Source organism: Akebia trifoliata, chromosome 1, assembly GCF_017979445.1.
Source record: "Akebia trifoliata isolate Shusen 1 chromosome 1, ASM1797944v1, whole genome shotgun sequence".
Classification (NCBI taxonomy): Eukaryota; Viridiplantae; Streptophyta; class Magnoliopsida; order Ranunculales; family Lardizabalaceae; genus Akebia; species Akebia trifoliata.
The window spans coordinates 7,856,940-7,878,803 of NC_141375.1; the positions used below are offsets into that span (position 1 = coordinate 7,856,940).

Sequence of the window (21,864 nt, forward strand, 5' to 3'; positions counted from 1 at the left end):
TGTAAACCCTTATCTATTTTTAAACTTTCAGCTGGTTTTCCCCCAAATCCATCGTCTTCCACAGAGAACGATTGGTTGAAAATCTCTCTCTCTCCTTCACCTCTCTTTTTTTCACTCTTATTTGCTGGGTTTTTTTTCAATGAACTCAAACCATGTTCGTTTTTCAAAACCACACTAATTGGAGGGGCTTGCGATGTACGGTGTCTTAAGTTTTCTTTTGAAAGTTTTTAAATAAAAAAAACTCTTGAATCAGACGTTGATGGCAATCGAATTTTCATTACTGATCTTCGTTTCTTCGAGGCGTTTGGCCATGGTTCCTTTTGAGATAATACGTTGCAGTCAAAATATGTTGATGCACCTTGAAAGCGTTGCAAACTGCTTCTATTACAGCAGTTGAATTTTTTCGATTAGTCGAAACATCGATCTGATGATGACAACAACAATGTTGTTCATGATAAAGGTGAGTTGCAGTGAAGAAGATAAGAAGAGAGTAAATTGTTTTTCTTTTTGAACTCCTCCCTGATCTCTATCTATCGATCTTCATCCTCAAATTCGATTGGGTTAATCTAATGTTGTAGATGAAGATGACGATGATATAGCTTATCAGAACCCCAACGTTTTTTTTTTTTAACAACTCTTCGATTAATTAAACCCTCAAGAAATTTTTTTTGTCTCTGATTTCAGAGTAATAACCCATTCGGTGTTCGTTTGATTTGGGGGATCATTCGAACAAGGAAGTTATGGGTTTAGACCCTCTCAAAAAAAGTTATTGGAAATTTTGGGATCAAAACCAGGTGATCAGATGAGAAACCATAGTTAAATAAACGCATTTTGGTGTAATTTATGTTTAATTTAACTGATAAAAATCGTGGTTATTAGGTTCATCTCATCTTAAGCTATTATTAGCACACCAATTTTTACTTGTGACACACCAATCCATATGTAAACAATTATTTATTTTTTAAAAGAATTGGTGTGTTGTAAGTAAACAATGGATGTGCCAATAATATCTCAATTGTTGTAAAATACTATTGGCAGCCCTCTCTGTGACCAAAGAGATTTTTTATTGACACACCAATTTTTTTTAGTGTTACTTCAATGATAACATTTACTTAGTGATTTACGTAAAAATTGGGGTGGCATTAGTAAAAGATGGAATGGCAATAACAACTCACTTGCTGGTTACATGATTTATTTTTATTTCTTTTTAGAATTTTGCTCTCAGTGTTTTTTTTTTCCTTCATTGTCTAATTATTAACCACTAACTTGCTTGATTGGCAAAAAATTAAAAATTAAAACATTGTTCTTAAGTGTTTTTTTCTCACCAATGAACAAGATATATTCAGGAGACCATTCAAGGAGCAAACTTTTCGCCAATGTGTTCCGTCATGTATGGGTTAGAAGTTTCGAAATGGGTTGATTTTTTGTGACGATGATCTCTAAATGGGTTGATTTTTTTAGATGATCTCTACGGTGAGATCATTGCCACAAAAATCAGCCCAATCTGAAACTTCTAACCCAATTTTCAAGTTGAAGATTCGTGGACCGTTACCACTTTTGATGCAGTTAGAAGTTTTAGAAAGGGCTGATTTTTTGTGAGGATGATCTCCTCACCATAGAGATCATACTCACAAAAACTAGCCCATTCTGAAACTTCTAAACCCATCAAAAGTGGTTTACAAATTAAAAATTAAAAAATCGACGGTCCACAATTCTTCAACTTTGTAAACCACTTTTGATAGAGTTAGAAGTTTCAGATTAGGATGATTTATTGTGTGGATGATCTCCTCACCATAGAGATCATCCTAACAAAAATCAATCCAATCCAAAACTTTTAACCCATATAGGACAATTTGGCTCCCAAGTTGTCTCCCTAACATTGGTTGCCGAATGGGACCCTATATATATATATATAGATAGAGAGAGAGAGAGAGAGAGAGAGAGAGAGGAGGTGGTGGGGGTAGCCATCAACTATTCAATCCTTTACTCTAATAGGCTGGGGAAAGCTCTTCATACCAATGTGTACCTCCATTCTTACATTCCTCCCAAGTTCCACCTTATCTCATCTTCCCCCATGAGACTTATCATGCCTTCATAGGACTTCCATCCCTTCCTTTGATCTGTCACACCTTCAGTGGTATCAATACCTGAAAGTATTACTTATCTATGCTAAGTCACTTCCATTGAATTAGTATCCCTATGCATAATACCATATAGTCCAAGTTAACCTCAACAATGAGTCTTAAAAACTTGTATTGCTTTGCCTCTTGAGCTTTTTCTCACTCTAAGTTTGGTTGTGAATGATGCGATATCCTCCTTTATAGACATGGTAAGGTATAATGGACAGTATGGTTCTAACCAAACGGCTGTGATCCAAGACTATGGAAACTTTCAAAGGACTAATAATATTTAAAACTCTAGAAACCTTGTAATAGTTCTAGAAGTATTCTAGAATTCTCATACCAACTTCAAAATCTTATATAATATACTTTGTCACAGCATAAATAAATCTTTTAACTTGTTCACCAAATCACTGACTGTTGTACTTGTTGTGGCACTTATGGAGCTCTCTTTGAAGGTTCAAACTTCAAACTTTTGAAAAACTTGGTAAAATGAAGAAACTTCAAATTGCATTTCATTCCATGTTTATACTTTATAGTTTCGGCCCACTTGTATTGATATTCCTTCATCTCCAATCCCATCTATCACTAAATCAAAAGCTCAAATAGTCTACTCTATATGCATACTGAGGAGGATATTTTTGTAAGGCACCAGATAACGACACGTGACGTCACAAGGTCCATCTGACTTCAGCAGTTCCAAACTCGGAACTCAGATACTTATTCCAAACAGAAGCATAAGAGCAGCACACAATCTAGATCCCTAGATATCAGGGATAGCCCAATAAATCAAGAGTCATTCCAAATAAGGATAACTTCCTAAATCTAAGGAATGAATAAGGAAATAATCTGAATAAGATATAATCTAAATCAAGCTCTACTTCTTAATTGAGATAAGGTCGAAGTTGGAAACAGGATCAAGGAGATCCTAAGGATTTACTCCTATAAATACATAGACCTTATTGGATATGTCAACCATCCAAAACATTATACACCTCAAAGGAGAGATTATAATCTTTATATAGTTGAGATTGAGATAGATAAATAGTTGCTGAGTTGGGTTGTCCTATTTTTTTTTTTAACTTGACAAGCATGTAATTCTGAAAGAGACTTAATTATGATGGAGACAGAAACTTATATATATTGTGTACATTTATACACAGTAAGATAGAGAAAGGTGCCAGCTTTCCAAGTTGGTTAAAGTCTGTTAGTGTTGGGTTCAAAATCCACATTCACTACTAATTACTAACCAGTAATCTCTCTTTTTGAATAAAAAAAGAAAAATATATATTGTAAAAGAGAGAAAATAAATAGTACATGAGTTGGCTTATGACCTTTTAATCTTTACATTCTTTTAATAAATGTGTGATTACTTGATGGAGACTTAAAAGGGTTCTTTAAGTTCCAGTGACCAATAGCCTCCATGATTTGCACTGTTTTAGTAACTCCCATGGTAACCAAATGTTATTAGAACTCTGATGGGAACCCTCGTAAAGAATAGAATTAGTAACCTTGATGGATTAGAAAATTGATTATAGAGGAAATCTAGGCCATCTTGCTCTCATCTATAAATGTGGATTGGCTCCCCTGCTACAGTGTCAACTTAGTTGATTTTATTCCATCACTTAAGAACACCTAAGCTGATCCAATCAAGAGAGAGAAGGTGAGTCTAGAATAATAGCAACTCACAAAGGAGTTTATTAGGTTCTCTTCTACAACAATAATTAGTCAATATATTCTCAATATTTTTTATGCCTCAATGTATGATTCAAACTTATGTAATTCCTTTATTAGATTGGCATAATAGAGAGGATCTTGAGATGTATTAGATTTTAATGAAACTGAGGTATCCATATGGGATCAGGAATCACGTTTTATCAATTTAATTCCACATTCTATGATTCATTTAATTGTTAGAATGCGTAAACTACAACCAAAAGAATGGAAACCAAGGCATTTAGTTCCATTTGAAAAGAAAAGTAAAGAAATAGTAAATTATATTTAAACTTCTATGAACTTATTAAAACACCAGTAGGGTTAGAAAAGAAAATTGCATGATCGAAAAATTAGAAAATTGACTCAATTTTTTTCTAAATGAAAATTCTTAATTAATATCTAATTGATACTCTAACCATAATTACAAAACCCTAATCTGTATCCTGAATTGATCTAGACATTCCAATAATTTACCAATTACATCACGAATTGCCATAATGTGATGGGATACATCGATAGTGATTCGATGCTTGTCTATGATGTAATATGAAGAGGAAAGAGAAAGATGCAAAAAAGATGCCATATTCTCAGGTTTTTTTAGTATACATGGCACTATTTACTTGTCACTGCTTATATAATTATCCTTCTAACTTGCAAAATTTAAGGGCAAAAAGGGAAATGAAACAAATGGAAACTACTTGACTTTCACTCACCTTTAATTATCTGAGACAAATGGAGAAAGTGGAACGAGGAGACCATTTTTGTGTGGTCCTTTGAGTTCGCCGTGTGGGGGTCCTCCACGTCTCCGTCTCCTCTTCTTTGCTGTTTGGAGATGGAGGTTTCTTGGACATGAACCACTTCAAGAAACATAAGTTCTAATTAGACTAGCATGTATTCACACTTCTCTAAACACATATAAAAGGACATAAGTAATAGAAGATTGATAGAGATACCAACATGGATATATGCAATTTTGCCAAAATCCTAGTCCATTTCCACTCCTAAACGCAGAAGGTCTTTGAGCCAAAACATGCAATGCACAGTTCCCAAATCGATCTCTCATAGTAGCTAATTCTGGGTAAAGCTCGATCAGATCAAGTGCTATATCTACATGTACCAAGACAAAAAGGGAAATTGTATATCTAATTTTGAAAAGTACATACACAATATGGATAACTGGTAAGAATTCTGTTACCATAGAAATTTGCTGCCATTACAGCATTGAGAAGACGAAGACCATCTTGGCCTCTATATGGACTTGGATTTATGTCTTTCGTTACTTTCACAGAGATACCCTCAACAACTCCTTATGACCTAGTAGAGCTGCTTCAAGTATTGGCATATGTCTTGAATTATTTTGGATTTGTGGCAATCTTGGATTCTTTTCCACCATTGCCTTTGCTGCCTTAATGTTTCCAGCCACAACTGCATGCATAATAAAGAGCAGTATGACCTGATGAATCTGTCTTTGCTAGTGCTACTTCAGGCATCTCTTGGACCAGCTTTTCGACAAACAATGTTTGTCCAGAGATTGCCGCAATGTGGAGAGCGGTCTTGGATGATCCTGAGATCCCTACAGCCATGGCAGAAATGTCCTCTTTGAAGAACCTTTCTGCCTCTTCCCAATCACCTTCAAATGCAGCTTTGTATAGTGGCAAATAACAAGAGAGGTCTTTGCGGTTTCCATCTACCATAGACAAGATGAAAACAATGAACTTAAGAGCAGAAAGAAACAAAATTCTCAAAATCAATTATTTATTTATTTTTATTTTTTTGTGAGTGAGGGGCGGGGAATTTAGACATACCCCTCCATGTGTCGATGAATATTTAAGATAACCCTATGTTTTCAAATTGATGACATGCCCCTCTAAAGAGATTAGTTGACGGAGGCTAGCCAGGTGAAGTGGAGAATTACATGATCAACGGATGGGGATAAGAACAAAAATTTCTGATAAATTCAGGATCAAAGAAGTAAATATATGGGTTCACCTCATTAGAAAGTTCTTTATTTCATAAAATTATTTGGACTTCTTAGACTCAATTACATGCTTATATAATCTCCCTCAAAAGGGTAAAAACCATATCTAATGTTTTTTAACAGGGAAAAATGTATCCTAGCAGTGTGTTTGGATTTAGAGAAATGGAGAGAAAAGAAAAGAAAAAAAGTGAGTTTCTCTCCATTTCTCTTATTTAGATTGTTAAGTGAGGAGAGAAAACAAAAATAATGGAGAGAAAAAAGGGTCGGTTTTTCCTCTTTTTTTTTTTTTACCTCTCCAAATCGGAGAGAAATGAAAAGAAATGCTCACGACTAATAAAAGTACTAAAAATTATAACTACCCTTTTTTTTTTCTCTCCAAACTTTAGTTTTCCATGGTTAAAGCACAAACAAGATGGAAAGAAACTGGATTTCTTCTCTCTTTCATTTTTTTTCTGTTCGTTTAAAGATGATCGAGTGTTGATCCAACTACATGGGTTCAAAACCCATTGAACCCATTTTCAAAATGACCAAAAAAATAAATAAAAGAAAAAATCAAATCAAATAAAACGAGCTTTGGCTGTAGGTTGAAGACGACGGTATTTAGGCCATTTCTATAGTATTCCAGGGGAGACGGAGGTCAAGATGACATGACATCAGTTTAAGAACACGGGCACCTCAAATACTAACCAAAATGTGTCTGAAAATCAATCTAATATTTTCCTATATACAAATTCAATTAAACTTTAAATGATGGAAAGAGTATAATTATGGAAAAAAACCGAAGTTTCATTACCAGCGCAGTCGTCCTGATGTTGAGCGTGTTGGGATGATGAGGGCATTGTTGATGAGAGAGATCGAACTGCTCTCTAAGATCCTCTTCAAGCTGCCCTTACCTTGCAGCCTGCTTCGATAACCGCAGCAGAGATCAGTACTCCATACATATATATCTTTTACCTTTGTTCCCAACGACCAGCATTGACTTCGTTTATAGTTTTAAAACCCGTCGAGTCGATTTGAAACTCAGAGGAGTCGACTCGACTGAAAGTGACTCAGAATAGAACGATGAAATGTTGATGTAGCCTGTCGAGTCAAATTGAAAGAACCTCTTGCAGGTACCTTTCACTTTGTTCCGATAATTCAAATTTCGACTACATTATTATTGTAAGGGTTTAGGGAGCGTACCTTTTGTCACAGCAGAGATCCAATCCTTGAGTTATGTCACGTTGAGTTAATCGTCGGAAATCGAAAATCCAAAATACCCGTCACGTCAACGCTTCTAGAGCGATTGTTGTTTCCACGCCTTAAACCCTAGGGTTCTTTTGATAGAAACCCAAAAAATTACCTTCTCAGAGAGAAGAAAATTATTGAGATAAATTTTTGTTTTGGTTGTAGTCTTTTGTTATATTGTTTTTCACGTCCCCACATCCCATCTATTTATAGAGATAAAAATAAAAGAAAAGAGATTGTTGTCTCCTATTATAATAGGACTCAATCTTATTAGGACTCTGACTCCAATAGGAGTCCTAATACGTGATAAATATATACTGGGTCCACATGGACGTCCAAAATAATTAACATCTCTCACTCGTCCATGGTGGGACCCAACAATCATCTCATCATTACAAGTTATGCATGTATTTTCTTCATACAAGGGAATAAGGTGTGCGACCAACGTGAATTTGACTTCCCAAAATAGCATTATGCCAAGTTTGCATCTAACTGACAAAACACATCTCATCTCCTGTAACTCACATATGGCCCAGACTTATTTGACCACATTGGATTGAGCATTTTCCAAACCCTCATGAGCCTAAGCTCAGAACAATGTTCAACCCTGTACATAATGCACGAGCTTCCTTTCAAAAATAAAATAATTTTTAAATCTATACATTTAGTTAAATATACAATATATATATAAATTAAAAAATTTGAAAGTAGAGATATCAATGCCGGCACAAGCTTTAATCATTGTGTACAATCTATCATTAGAATGTGATGCCAAATAATCTTCATCAAGCCCTCATGTTGCTTAGTTTTGGTTAAGTTACTTTCCCAGTCATGTTCCATTAGACCTTATCAATCCTAGTTATAGGTAACATGCTAGAGTCAGAAACATTAACCTTTACTTTACAACATAGTTATAAGTCACTAAGGGCACAATAATTACCTAATTATTCAGAATACTCACACAGTAAGGAAACAAGGAATCATTCACTTATTCATATAAATAATAAAAAAAGGTCAAAAATAAATAGTGCGTGTAGTATGACTTACATGCTATGGTGGAGCTCATCAAGAGTTTATCAACCTCAACACCGTACAGATCTAAGTCTAGTCGCACTATGAGCGCCTAATATGAACTTCTCAATCCAATTACTTACTAGAGCACTTGATTAAAGTTCAAATTCGACTTTTTTAGGCTTTATGATTCTACAAGTCTATGAATCATAATCGATTCGTATGAAACTCATCTCAACAATATTCGAGGTGACAATAATATAATTATCAAGCTCGCAATCACTGTGCCTTATAAATTGGTTCAACCCTTATGGTTTAATTGTCTATATAATACCTTCCTACTCGCATTCTATGCGCCAGGGCGATAATTATGTGAGTGAATGACCTTAGCTTGATGACGAAAAACAAGTTCATGTTCAAAAACGTAGTAAAAAATGTGTGGGCATAAGATAATCTAAAAGGAATGCAATATAATGATAATTTAATCAAATGGAAAGAATAAATATCTGTATAAAAAATGAAATATCCAATAATGATAATAAAACAAAAATCTATTCCAATTGCATATTAACACCTACGAAGTCACAAACTCCTAACATGAGTATGATAAATGCCTCGAGGAATAGGTTTAGTTAGAGGATCTGCTACCATCTGACATGAATAAATATGTGATAAAACTACCTTCATCTGCGCAACCATATCTCGAATGTAGTAGTAGCGAATGTCGATGTGCTTCGATTTTCCATGGTATTTAGGATCTTTTGCATATGTTAGTGCTGCCTTGCTATCACAATGCAATGATACAGGATATGAGGCACTATGCACTATATTGAGTCAAATAAGGAACCTTCTTAACCATACAACTTCTTGAACCGCAGCACTACATGCAATGTATTCTGATTCCATCTTGGATAATACTACACTAGACTGTTTCTTGCTAGACCAAGAAACAATACCACCTCTAAGCAAAAATGCATAACCTGATGTAGATCTACGCTCATCTAGATCACTAACTCAATCCACATCACTATAGCCCTATAATCGCAAATCTACTCCCTGGTAACATAGTAAATAATCTACAATCCCATGCAAGTATCGAAAAATTCTTTTTATTGCCTTCCAATAAGTAGTTCCTGGATTACTTCGATAACGACTGACCAATCCTATTACAAAGCAAATATCCAATCAAGTAGACATCATAGCATACATCAGACTTCCAATTGCATTTGCATAGAGTACTTGTGTCATCTTTTCTTTCTCTGTATCCGTCATAGGGCAAAGACCAAGATGTAAAGAATGTCCCTTCTGGACTAGAGTGTCTATGGGTTTACAATTTTGCATATGGAAATACTCGAACACTCTTTTAATGGAAGTCTCTTGAGACAAACAAAAAAAATCTCTTGAAGTGATCACAAGTGATCTTAATTCCAAGTACAAAATTTGCTTCACCCATATCCTTTATTTCAAAATTTGAGGATAACCACTTCTAAGTGATGACAATCAACTCCATATCATTTCCAACGAACAAAATATCATCAACATACAAAGACAACATTAAGAAACTCTTTCCACTCTGTTAAATGTATTCACAATGGTCTTCTTCCATCATCGTAAATCTATTTGTAGTAATGGCTCGATGAAACCGAAAGTACCATTGCTTTGATGATTGCTTCAAACCATAGATGGACTTTTTAAGCTTGCAGACTTTGCACTTATGTCTATCTATTTTGAAGCCTACAGTTTGATTCATATAGATCTCCTCATCCAAATCTTCATTGAGAAATACTGTCTTAATATCCATCTTGAAGAGTTCTAAGTCTAAACGTGCGACAATGACTAAAATGAGGCGAACAGATATGAGTCTCACTATTGGTAAGAAAGTCTCATCATTGTTAATACCCTTTATTTGGGTATATCTTTTCGCAACTAGACGGGTTTTATATTTAACAATAGTTCCATCAGTCTTTTGCTTGACTTTTAGAATCCATTTTTTTCCAATAGTCTTGCGTCTAGGTAGAAGATCAACAAGTTCCCAAACTTAGTTCTTCATCATAAAACTAATTTCATCTTGCATAGCAATCATCCATTCTTTAGAAGCAGATGATGACAATGCCTCCCAGGAATTTCTAGGTTCATCATCATCAAGTAGAGTAGACCTGAATAATTCACTTTCAAACTCAAATCGACAACGGGGTATAGTTCTATGTTTACTCCTATGTAGCTCAAGATCAACATCAGTAACATCTAGTGATATACTCTCACTGATTGGTACACTACCACTATCCTTAACAATCATCAGAAGGTTTAGTTACCCCATCTTTGTCGAGAATAGGTAGAGGTTCCTCTTTTGATTCTAGATTTGGTTGTATCATCTCGTAGAACTCATGTGATGTCTAAGTTTTCTTTCTGCTTGAGAAATCATTTTTAATGAAATCCACATCTCGCGACTCAATCTCTACCATTCCATCATTGTCTCATTCATAAATAAACACAAACTCTTAGAATGCTCAAAATATCTTATAAACGTGCATTTCTTAGTTCTCATATCTAACTTCCCGATTTGATGGGAAGGAATATGAATAAAACTAGATGATCCCCATGGACGTAAATGACTCAGATCGAATTTTCTACTTGTCCAAAACTCATAAGGGATGGATGTAACAAATTTGGAGGGTACCCTATTGAGGATGTAGGCTGCAGTAAAAAAAACATCTCCCCAGAAGAAATAAGAAGGTTTGCTTGCACTATCATCGATCTCACCATGTCTAAAAGGATTCTATTCCTTCTTTCTACTACATCATTTTGTTGCGGAGTAGAAAAAATTGTTAATTGCCTACAGATACCTTTTTCTTTACAAAGCCTCTTCATAGTCTCGAATAAATATTCGCGTCTTCAATCAGTTCTAAGAGTCTTAATTTTCCTCTCCAATTGATTTTCAACTTCTAACATAAATTTCTTAAAGTAATCTGATGCTTCATATTTATGTGAAATCAAATAAACATGTCCAAATTGCAAATAATCATCAATAAATATAATGAAATAGGTCGTTCTATAACGTGCCCTCACATTAAGTGGTCCGTAGATGTCAGAATGGACTAACTCTAAAGGAATTGAAGCACGTACCGTATTTTCAAATGGTTTCCTACTCGACTTTCCGATTAAACATTATTCACAGACTGGAAGATCAACTTTTGAAAGTGGACCTAATAATCATAATCCATCCTTCGCTAGTCTTTCCATCCTATCTTGCCCTATATGACCTAATATAACATGTCATTTCACAAAATTAGAAACAACATCATTAGAAATCGAATAAGCATCAAGGTTATTACTAAAAATAACATTTAATTTAAACAAACCAAACTATTTGAAATAAAAGTGTATCGATAAACAACTGAATCCAAAAAAATGCTAACTATTTTTAATGGAAAATAGAAATCAAAACCTAAATCTAATAACGATGCAACTAAAAGCAAACTACGTCGAACTCCTGGCGCATAAAGAACATCGTGAAGTAATAATGTGCGTCCTATGCACATTCATAGTTAGTATGTTCCTACTCCCACTACATCTCCACTAGAATTGTTTCCTATGAAAATCTTCATGCTACTATGCGGGACTCGACGAAACTCTATGAACCCAATTCTATCCCTTCCTATATGTTTTGTTGCTTCGAAATATACAATCCAATCAGGATCACAAAAATAAAAAACAAACACCTCTATGCAAATAAAATAATGAAGGGGGTTTTATAATTGGTTTTTACCTTCTTCGGCTCAATGCATTCACAAGCGAAATATTTTAGTTTCCTATAGTTGTGGCATGCCATTTTATATATATTTTTCTTTCCACCACATTTTCCCTTGCAGCGTTTGAAATTCAGATTCTTCTTAGGTGCAATATCATTAGTCTGAGTTCTTTTCATTAGCTTGCGCTTGAATTTGAAGTTTCCACGCTTACCGAATTCAGTAGTGAAAGCGACACTGTTAATCATTGTAGACTAACGTTCAACTTCTAATTCAAGATGTCACGACAACTAAGAGAAGTTGGTAATACTCTCATTGTACGTCATATTGAGTTTTATCTACTTCCATGAATCAGGTAAAGATCTCAAGACAACAAAAATTTGCTATTCATCTGTCAAAACATTTTCAGTAGCTTTCAGATCGTGTAAAATCCCAAGTTTTCAATTCGTATCTCGAGAAAAAATAAATAGTTGAATTTTGAAAAAATCCTGAAAGTGGGACTTAGGATAAAATAATATGATTTTGTTCTGATTATTTTTAATTAATCTAACCTCACCATTAGATTCAAAATGATTGAAAAACATACTTTAGCTTGTAAGCACGCTCAAATGCGAGTCCGAATAGAAAAATTACAAAATATTCGATTATCGAGTCAAATCAAGCTAAAATAATGAATTTTTGCTAGAGAAATAATTGTTAAGATTTAATCATATCATTGGATTTGTAATGAAAAATTATTGAACATGGACTATTTACTTATCATTTTTTGAGATCAAAAAATCGAATTATCGTTAAAAATGAAAACGACGTCAATTTTAGGGTCCCATTGGATCAAAAATGTAAATTTTTGTTAGAGATAGAATTTATAGAAATTGACTATACCATTAGATCCAAAATAAAAAATTAAATAAAATAGAGTATTCATTCATCACTTTTGGAGTCCAGACGGTCAAGTTATCATCAAACGAAACAATAGGTAAAATATCGATTTCGTCCTAAAAATTTATATAAATAATTTTTTTTTTAAATTTTTTACTATTCATTATTATTTAAAAACACCCAAAAATTAGTCAACATTTTTCTTTTTAAATTTGATTTTTCTCTCGACTTTCCAACTCAGATTTGTTGTAAATGGTCCATCTTCGACCTCCGACACAAAAGGAAAAAACGTTCGCAGCCTCGGTCTCTACAAAACTCACCCAATTTTCTTTCATTTTCTCATATTTTTCATCCCGTATCATAAAAAATAGCCGTATATATATACAGGAATTTTGTAATTTCGACCTCGAATTTTATCTATTTCAAGGTCAACCAGTCCTTTGCCGTAGAAGGGAGAAATGACGATGGCATTGAAATCTTTGAAATCATCAGACTAGATTCAAAACTCAACCACTTTAAAGTTCGATCTTTTTCAATTTTCGTATCAATTATCTCGATTTTCGTGCACACGCTTCGATCTTATTGCATAGAAATAGTAAGGACTCTCAATCTCTATTAGTAACTATAGATTTATGAAAATTATATTTAGGATTTTATCGAAAATTTGTTATATATTTCAAAAATATAGAATTCTTTTTTGTTGTTTCAAATTCACACCAGAACTTGCATATTTGATATGTTTAATTGTATTTTATAATAAATTATACGTGGGTAGGATATTTCACCCGGTTATTTTTGTCAGTTAGGTCCTATGCACCGCTCAAACCCTGTTTTGATATAAATTTTATACTTTTTAAATGTTATTGATAAAATGAATTTCATAGTTGGAAAAATGATTTAATATTCAATGAACTCATATTGAGTGGATGAATATCAGAAAATAAATATTTTGTTTGAGAGATTGAAAACTGTAAAAATTGAAAAAAATATATAAAACGATAAAATGTCAGAGTCGGACCTAAGGGGTGATGTCTACATTTTACATTATTGTATTGTGTGTAGGTTGATGAACGGATATCTAGGGATAATGTTACTGGTTGCATTTTTATTTACTTTTTGGTAGCACGAGACACTGTTTATTTTTCCGTTCCGTTGTTTATTTTAGGCCAGGTGGGAACAGTTACATGGTAAGAAACTGGATATCCATTCTTAACCTTGTATTGTTATATATATATATATATATATATATATAGGGAAATGTTCAGCACCCTAAGTTTTACCACACACTTTAACAAACGTTTTTTGTCCTACATGGGTTAGAAGTTTTGGAATGAGCTGATTTTTGGTGAGGATGATCTCTATGATTAGAAGATCATCCTCCCCAAAAATCAGCCCATTCCGAAATGTTTAGCCCCATGTTTACACGTTGAAAAATCGTGAACCGTCCATTTTTTGTAAATCAATTTTGATGGGGTTAGAAGTTTTGGAATGAGCTGATTTTTGGTGAGGATGATCTCCTCACCATAGAGATCATCCTCACCAAAAATCAGCTCATTCCGAAACTTCTAACCCATGTAAGACAAAACGCGTTTGTTAAAGTGTGTGGTAAAACTTAGGGTGCCGAACGGGACCCATATATATATAGCTATTTTGTGAGTTGTTAAAGTATCTGTGAATGCTTGAAGGGATAGTGCGTCATATCATCTGGAGTAGTGTACTATCCTGGGATGTACGGTAGGGACCACCAAGCTCATACGTGATATAGAACGCGTATAAGAGTGGAGTCACAACTAGAATCCGAGTTTATTCCTTTTTATTGTTACCAGCGAACTTATAATGTAAAGGTGGTCGTATACGAATGGATTGTATATTTGGGAATCACATGCACGCCTGATAGGTATAGACAAAGATGATCAATCAGTATCACTAACAATTTATAGTAGTCGAACGTTCTGACACATCGAAAAGAGACCCATGGCTTACGGTCACGTCAAACGGCCAGCCTGAGCTGGATAAATAGTCTCGCAAGTGTGGTAAACAACAACCAACCACAAAATTAGGAACTAATATTTTATTATAAAATATCATGTCTCGACTGGGAACGATCCAGTCATGAATCCCAACTCTCTAATTCCACTACTCCATCATTTTGTATTATGTATTTGTTGCCTTATTTTGATATATAAAATGAAATGCATGTTTAATGTTTCCATTTGGTCAATTAGATTTGTATAAAAAGAAAATGCTATAGTGGGTACTGTTGATTGATGTAATGTGAGTTTTAAAATGTTTAGTTACTCATCCCTAGCTATATATACCAATTAATCGTAGTTTTTTTTGTAAAACTTTGCATATTTTAAAATAATTCAGTATGTTTATTCGTTCATATTAGGAGAGGTTATTGGCAGAAATTGTTTGCTTCCCTACTGGGTACCATTGTTACTCACCATTTTCTTCTTCATTTTTTTTTAATTTTAGATTTCGAATTTGGTGAAACAGGTATAGAGTACAAGTGAGGATCATTTGGTGGGTCAGATAGACAAGTAAAGTTCGTCACCTGGTGAGTATTAGGGCTATACTCCCTAGTGGTGTCGATTTGTTAAGGAGTATTATAAATTTTGTACTGAGCGTTAGGACTTTTGTTAGAGTGAAGAATGTTTGTATAATCCTGTATTTTGTTTATCTTTCCGCATTCTGATCTATCGTACATTATTAGATGTATGTAAATTTTCGCTAGTATTATATTTTGTATGTTTATATGCAGGATAATGTATGTCGTCTATTAGGTGCAGGTTGAACGCCTTGGAATGCTAACATAAACAGATGAGACCATGTCAAAATTTCAAGGCACCACCTTGTGCCTCAAGATCTGGCATAGGGCTTTGTGTTAGCATTTAGCGGGGCGTCACAGATCACATATCATTTGAGACATTTTCCTAAGATGTTCAAGCATGGTGTCATTTGGAGTCTTCTTACATGAGTCAAAATTCAGCGTCAATGCGCACAATCTAGTTGCTGAAGTACCCACAAAAGACAGTTTCAAAACATCCCATATTTCTTTGACTGTCTGATAACCTTCAAATTGGCTAATAAGATCATTGTGCATGTTACTCAGCATAGTAAAACAAGCGCACCGATCTTATTTTTGCTAATTCAGGTATATGTCCATGCTACAACGGTGTTGTGCAGAAATTCCTTCTTCTGGTCTATCCATAATTATGGTCAAAGTATTAAGGATTCTTTACTCATCTAAGAGTTACTGAATCTTACGGTGCCAAACGTCATATAATTATTACCGTCTAGTTTTTCTCCCTTATTTAAATCTGCTACTACATTTTTTGATGCCATTGCAATTTATTATATAAATGCCAAAAAAAACGTGCACAAATTAAAAATAATAATTTTTTTTGTTATATCTATCAATTATGCCACACACACAAATTTGCTCAATCCCTCAAATCAGCCAATCAAGATCAATGTTATGACATCAGATCAAAAAATAAATATTGACAATTGTCAAAGTTAACAATCATCTCTTTTGATCTTAATTGCTAAATCTGTGACTCGTAAATTTTAAAGAGGAACCCAAAAGGTTACCACTCTTAATGGTAATTAAAATAATAAATATTTAAATTTGATTACAAAAAATAATTGTTGATATCAAGTTATTCCAATAATTATAATCAAACAATTAATCACAGATATATATATATATATATATATATAATACCAAACAATACACATTTGCATGGTATGTGATACATTATAAGCAAGCAATTTTATTTATTTTAAAGTGCATCCATACAATTCCTTGAAGGGTGATGTACAAAACAAATCTTAGAATTAAAAATTGCTCCAAGGCTATACCTCATAATAATCAATATAAAATTGGTGAGCTATATTTATAACCGATGTTATTTAACTATACAACCTATTGTTGCATATCAAAAATACTCATTTCAACTTATTATTTGAACAGAGTTCTGTTGAACTCAGTGCAATTTAATTATACAACTTGCTGTTGTATATTAAAAAATCCCAATTCAATGCATTATTTCAATAATTATAGAATTATGTTGAACTCAATGTAGATTAGTTATACAACTACAGTTGTATATTAAAAAAACTTATTACAACCAATGTCATTTATTTAAACAACTATTGTTATATATATTCAAAACTAAATTAAAAAACAATGTATTTATAAGAAAAGAGTTATGTTGAACTCCATCTTCTTTACTTACAGAATTATTAACCCTGTAACAAAAGCAAGAAAAATTTACTTCAACAGAACCCAAGCCATCGTAGATGACTCAAGATCAAGTTTTAGATAGAGGTGAAGAAGAAGATAATGGAAGGGGGAGTTGGGAAGTTGGGGAACACACAACCAAGCGACAACCTCTATCGCGTCGGAGCTTCAATCTAAATGACAAATAGAGTGAATCGGCAGCCACGACATGGATCTGAGGCAGCCTTAGCTTGGAATTGAGGTGTAGTCTTAGCGCAATTGAATCCAGATCAGTTTGATCCATGCTCACCGCACAAAAAATGACAAATCAAGTGAGTCTGATTTGATCTCTTTTCATGTTCTTCGATTAATTTTATGATCTTACCTCCTTCTTTCTCCTTTTATTTTATTTTATTACGAACTTCAATAAATAGGGTATTCTTAGGTGATGATTGATTCAGCTTCTTAAAACTGCTGTTAGCTTCTGTTGTCTGAATCTGCTGTCTGAATCTTAAAAGTTGAAAAACTTGTTTGATAGAGCTTTTTAAAACTGCTATGCTATTGACTAGAATCTGGTAATTACTGTTTGATACAGCTTCTAAAATCTGCTGTAGTAGGGTAAAATGACCAGAATGCCCTTAAGGTTGATAATGCAACCAGAATGCATAAAAATTACCAGAATACCCCTATACATATATAATTACACTAAATATATATATAAATATAATAAAATTATATAAAAAATTAAAAAAATAATTATTTTAATTTTAAAATGTTTATAATTCTAAAAAAAATTATAGAAAAATTTATAATTCTATAGAAATTTCGGCAGCATCTCCTCTTAAAAATAGACATATAAAATTTTCCTGATAAACCAAATACCTGCATAATACACAATCCAACATAATGTATGCAGAATGCATCAAAAATTACTAAAATACCCCTATCTGCCAATGGTAATAACAAGAGTAAATAAAACCGATAGAAATCATCAAGAAAGCTATTATCATCACTATTGTCATCCTTATCATCAATAATCATGGTGAACTCTTTGTACAAGAATCATAATTAATTAGTAGCAGTATCAACATTTTTACTGTATATATTCTTTCACGAGAAGACAAGGTGTACAATTCTGGATCTTTGTTCACTCCTCTACACTTCAAATAATTCGAAAAAAGTGTTGATCCCCAAATTACAAGTTCCCCAGGATACCCCGTATATCTGAACTAGATTATAAAGATTTACGTCTGAACGTTTGCTTCTATTACTAATCAGGCAAGACTCAAGTACAACCAGTGTACAAATTTCATTTCACTATATAACTTGATAATCAAACACCCAAATAACGTGGGATGATATAGACCCTACATTTTTATTAAATATTACAGTACCGATTAAAACATTTGAGCTCCTTCATGATATGCCTAAAATTATGCATTTTAAATAATTGTATATGTCAAATAATTGTTGAAGAGTCTAGTTAAAATTGCCACGCACAGATAAACTACTTAATAAAACTTTGAGCTTATTATTGAAATAAACATATAATAGCATGTGGGGGAAAAAAGAGTATGGTCCAGTAGTTAATCATCTTATAGCCCAAAAAAGAATGGGAAGCATCCAAATGTTGAACCATGAGGCTCATTATAGACACTTGATAAGAATCTTTCCAAGCACATGATGTCCCATTAATAACATATATCAAGGGGACTTGGAGCTGAATGACGACATTATAACTCATCAGTGAGTTTCATGAAGACTCCTGACAGAAAACTAAGAAGGGTCCAATTCCAAAATAAATGGAATCAGAACCGCCAATAAAAAAGGTAACCAGAACTGAGAGTTTTTTTAGTTCTGATTCAGTTAAATGGGTACCCATTGACACCCCTAATTTGAACATAATTTTGTCAACTTAAAAATCAACACTCAATTAACAAAGGATAGAGAAGGATTTATTGTAATAGAGTTTATTTTATTTTCTTATTATCGAAGCAGAACTAGATACCAAACTACTGAAGCTATAGGAAACAGTAGAGGTACAATTATTTCTGGCACATTCGATGATCCCTAATTCATCCTTGTCTTATTGGCACTGTTCTCACGACGAAAATCAATCAAAACAGTTCCCTTTCAATGTGGACATTTTGGGTTAGTCACCGATGCCATCCCGTACTTGAGGCAGCTTGAGCATCCCACCAACATCATCGATTTCGCTCCAGGGTTGTCAGAGTATAGCATGGTCGTCCCTTCGTTAATGTTGACACCCGAAGGCACGTTAACTAGGGGAATATGTAAATAATAGTAAAGGTTAAAAAAAATAGGTTGTAAACCATTTCCAACGTGAGCCCATTGCACATGTCAAAGCCCACAGAATCATCATCCACCCATAACTACAAAATCAATCACTAAACAAGTTATAGGCTAGACTCTAGAGCCTTTATATATAAAACCAGTCTGTTATCTGTTGAGCCTATAACTTGTTTATTAATGTATCAAAATCCCATTCAGTTCAAAAGCCTAGATCCATATCTTTGTTTGTGTAATGGGTCTTACAAGTACCTAAGCCTGTTTATGGGACTTCAAAATGCCTTAAGCATCATTGACGCCTGCATGAGTTAGCAACTATGTAAACTCAACAACTCCAAAAAAATGATTCATGTAAAAAAAAAAAAAAAAAATTCGATCTCAACTATGTAAACTCAAGCTAACAATTGAAAATTTTAATTCTAACATTCATCTTTAACACTTAAAGAATTGTTATATTTATTTATGAATAAAATATAAAATTCTGTTCTGTTTTGTTTCAATTTTTGGAAAAAATGACAGTCATGGTCGCACCAAATCAATAGCTCTCACCATCCTGGATTGGCTTCACATGGCCTTGACTTGTTGAGTTCGAGATCGATATTGTGATGGGTATACAGGTAAAACCCATTCTCTAAACCAAAAACCCCTAACTAAAAACGTATTCGATCTAAAAAAAATTGAAATGAGAAGGATACCTGTAAGAGTTGATGAGTGATGATGTAGAGGTCGAATTCCTTCAAGATCTATGCGAGATCTGTGCGAGAGAGAGAGAGTTTTGAGAAGGAGATGGATTTGTGCGAGACCTGTGCGAGTTGGAGATCAAACAGCTGTGCGCAGCTGTGTTCGACGTTTGAAGACAAAGATGAAACAGAGAGAGAGGTGTCTGAGAGCAAGAGAGAGGTTCGAGAGAGAGAGGTTCAAGAGAGAGAGAGAGAGAGAGCCGCTGTGTGTGCGAAAAGAGGTTCGAGAGAGCTTCTGTCTATCTATCGAAGGAGATAATAGGCAGGGGCAAAAACGTCATTTACATGAGCCGTTTATTCGGTATCTCAATCTCCCGCAAATGCAGTTTTAAAAAGCTTCTTTTTATAGCTTCACTCAATTGCGTTTTAAAACACAAAATTTTAACGCAAATTCACAACGCAGCTGTTGGATGCGTTTGATTCAGCTTCAAAACGTCGCGTTTTGACACAAATGCCGGTAAAATTGCGTTTTGAAACGCAATCAATCGCCCCCTTAGTATCTGAAGACTGTTCGAAGAAAAACCCCCAAATTTCTTGTCGAAAATCGATTTGGAGAAAAAACCCTAAGTTTTTATCCAAAATCGATTTAGAGAAATACAAAGTTTCTATTAAGAAAAGAATCGATTTAGGAAGAAAGTTTTTTTTGGTAGATGAACTCTTAAGGTTTTGTTCAATCTAGTAAAATCGATTTAGATTTATATTTGAACAATGGAGCACAAAACATATTTAGCGCTGATACCAATGTAAGGATTTATGGAGCGTACCTTTTGTCGCATCAGATATCCAATCCTTGAGTCATGTCACATTGAGTCAATCGTCTGAGATCGAAAATTCAAAATACCCGACGCTTCTAGAACGGTCACTATTTCCATGCCTTAAACCCTAGGGTTCTTTAATAGAAACCCAGAAAATTGCCTTCTTAGAGAGAAGAAATTTATTAAGATATATTTCTATTTTGGTTGTAGTCTTTTGTTTTATTGTTTTTCACATCCCCACATCCCATCTATTTATAGAGATAAAAAAAGAAAAAAAGAGATTGCTGTTTCCTATTATAATAGAACTCGACCTTATTAGGACTCTGACTCCAAGAGGAGTCCTAATACGTGATAAACATATACTGGGTCCACATGGACGTCAAAACAACTAACAATTATGACTGATTGTTTGCTCATAGCCGAACGCCATTTTGACATGTAGCACTGATGACATAAGCACTAAGAGGAAAAAATATCTCTCCTACCCACACTGAAAGAATGAAATTTCCTGATAAAATCACCTCATGGCTTTTAGAAACATGATCCAATATTATAGTCTTATATTGTCGTAGAGGATGAAATTCTATGAATAAAAAATAAAAATAAAATAAAGGTTATTTTTCACTGTTGAATTTTATTTTAAATTTGGGTACTTGGTAGCCATCCATTTTCAATACCTTTGATCAAGCATAAAAAAATTAAAAAAAAATTTAAGCATAAGTTTTTTCATTAAATCTAGAAGACTGATATTCGATTCGCAAAAAGATAATTCATGTGGATCTCACAATACTTTTTAAGATTTGAAATCTAAAAATTAAGATTTATGGTCAGTGGATGTGCGGACAGGAGAGAAAAAAATTTCTCTCTTATTACTTACATAATCAACGTCACATGTCCAAAACTAAAGATTTTTATTTGCAAAAGAGTGAGGATCATATGCACCCAGGGTAAAGGATAGAAACCATCATCTCACACTTCAATACATGGCACATAGGCCAAAACTCAAGGAATTAATGTCTAAAATATCTCATTTTAAAAATATTATTGAATTTGGCTTACGTTCCATCAAACAACAGTTGACATGTAAGTGTTTCCCCCTCTCGTAACTTTCTATCTCTCGATTCATATTTTCAAATCTAGAATCATTCTTTGAT

The 21,864-nt window shown here is 33.8% G+C and overlaps 1 protein-coding gene and 2 long non-coding RNA genes across 3 annotated transcripts in view; 1 reads left to right on the forward strand and 2 right to left on the reverse strand.

The window, feature by feature from the left end:
- Positions 1-4,146: 4,146 nt before the first annotated feature.
- Positions 4,147-5,131, reverse strand: LOC147410616 (uncharacterized). The gene is made up of 3 exons (XR_015177181.1): positions 5,032-5,131; positions 4,794-4,943; positions 4,147-4,693 (listed from the first exon to the last, which is right to left on the reverse strand). It is a non-coding gene; the product is annotated as an uncharacterized LOC147410616 (long non-coding RNA).
- A 5-nt stretch (positions 5,132-5,136) lies between these two features.
- Positions 5,137-20,930, reverse strand: LOC147410617 (uncharacterized). The gene is made up of 4 exons (XM_086437520.1): positions 20,720-20,930; positions 6,997-7,130; positions 6,608-6,894; positions 5,137-5,523 (listed from the first exon to the last, which is right to left on the reverse strand). The coding sequence occupies exons 3-4, from the start codon at positions 6,651-6,653 to the stop codon at positions 5,243-5,245; spliced, it is 327 nt and encodes a 108-aa protein (XP_086293646.1). The 5' UTR covers positions 6,654-6,894; positions 6,997-7,130; positions 20,720-20,930; the 3' UTR covers positions 5,137-5,242.
- Positions 16,872-21,864, forward strand: part of LOC147410618 (uncharacterized) — a 57,894-nt gene continuing 52,901 nt past the window's right edge. Inside the window, exon 1 of the long non-coding RNA XR_015177182.1 lies at positions 16,872-17,237. This is a non-coding gene — a long non-coding RNA (uncharacterized LOC147410618). The remainder of the gene's footprint in view (positions 17,238-21,864) is intronic.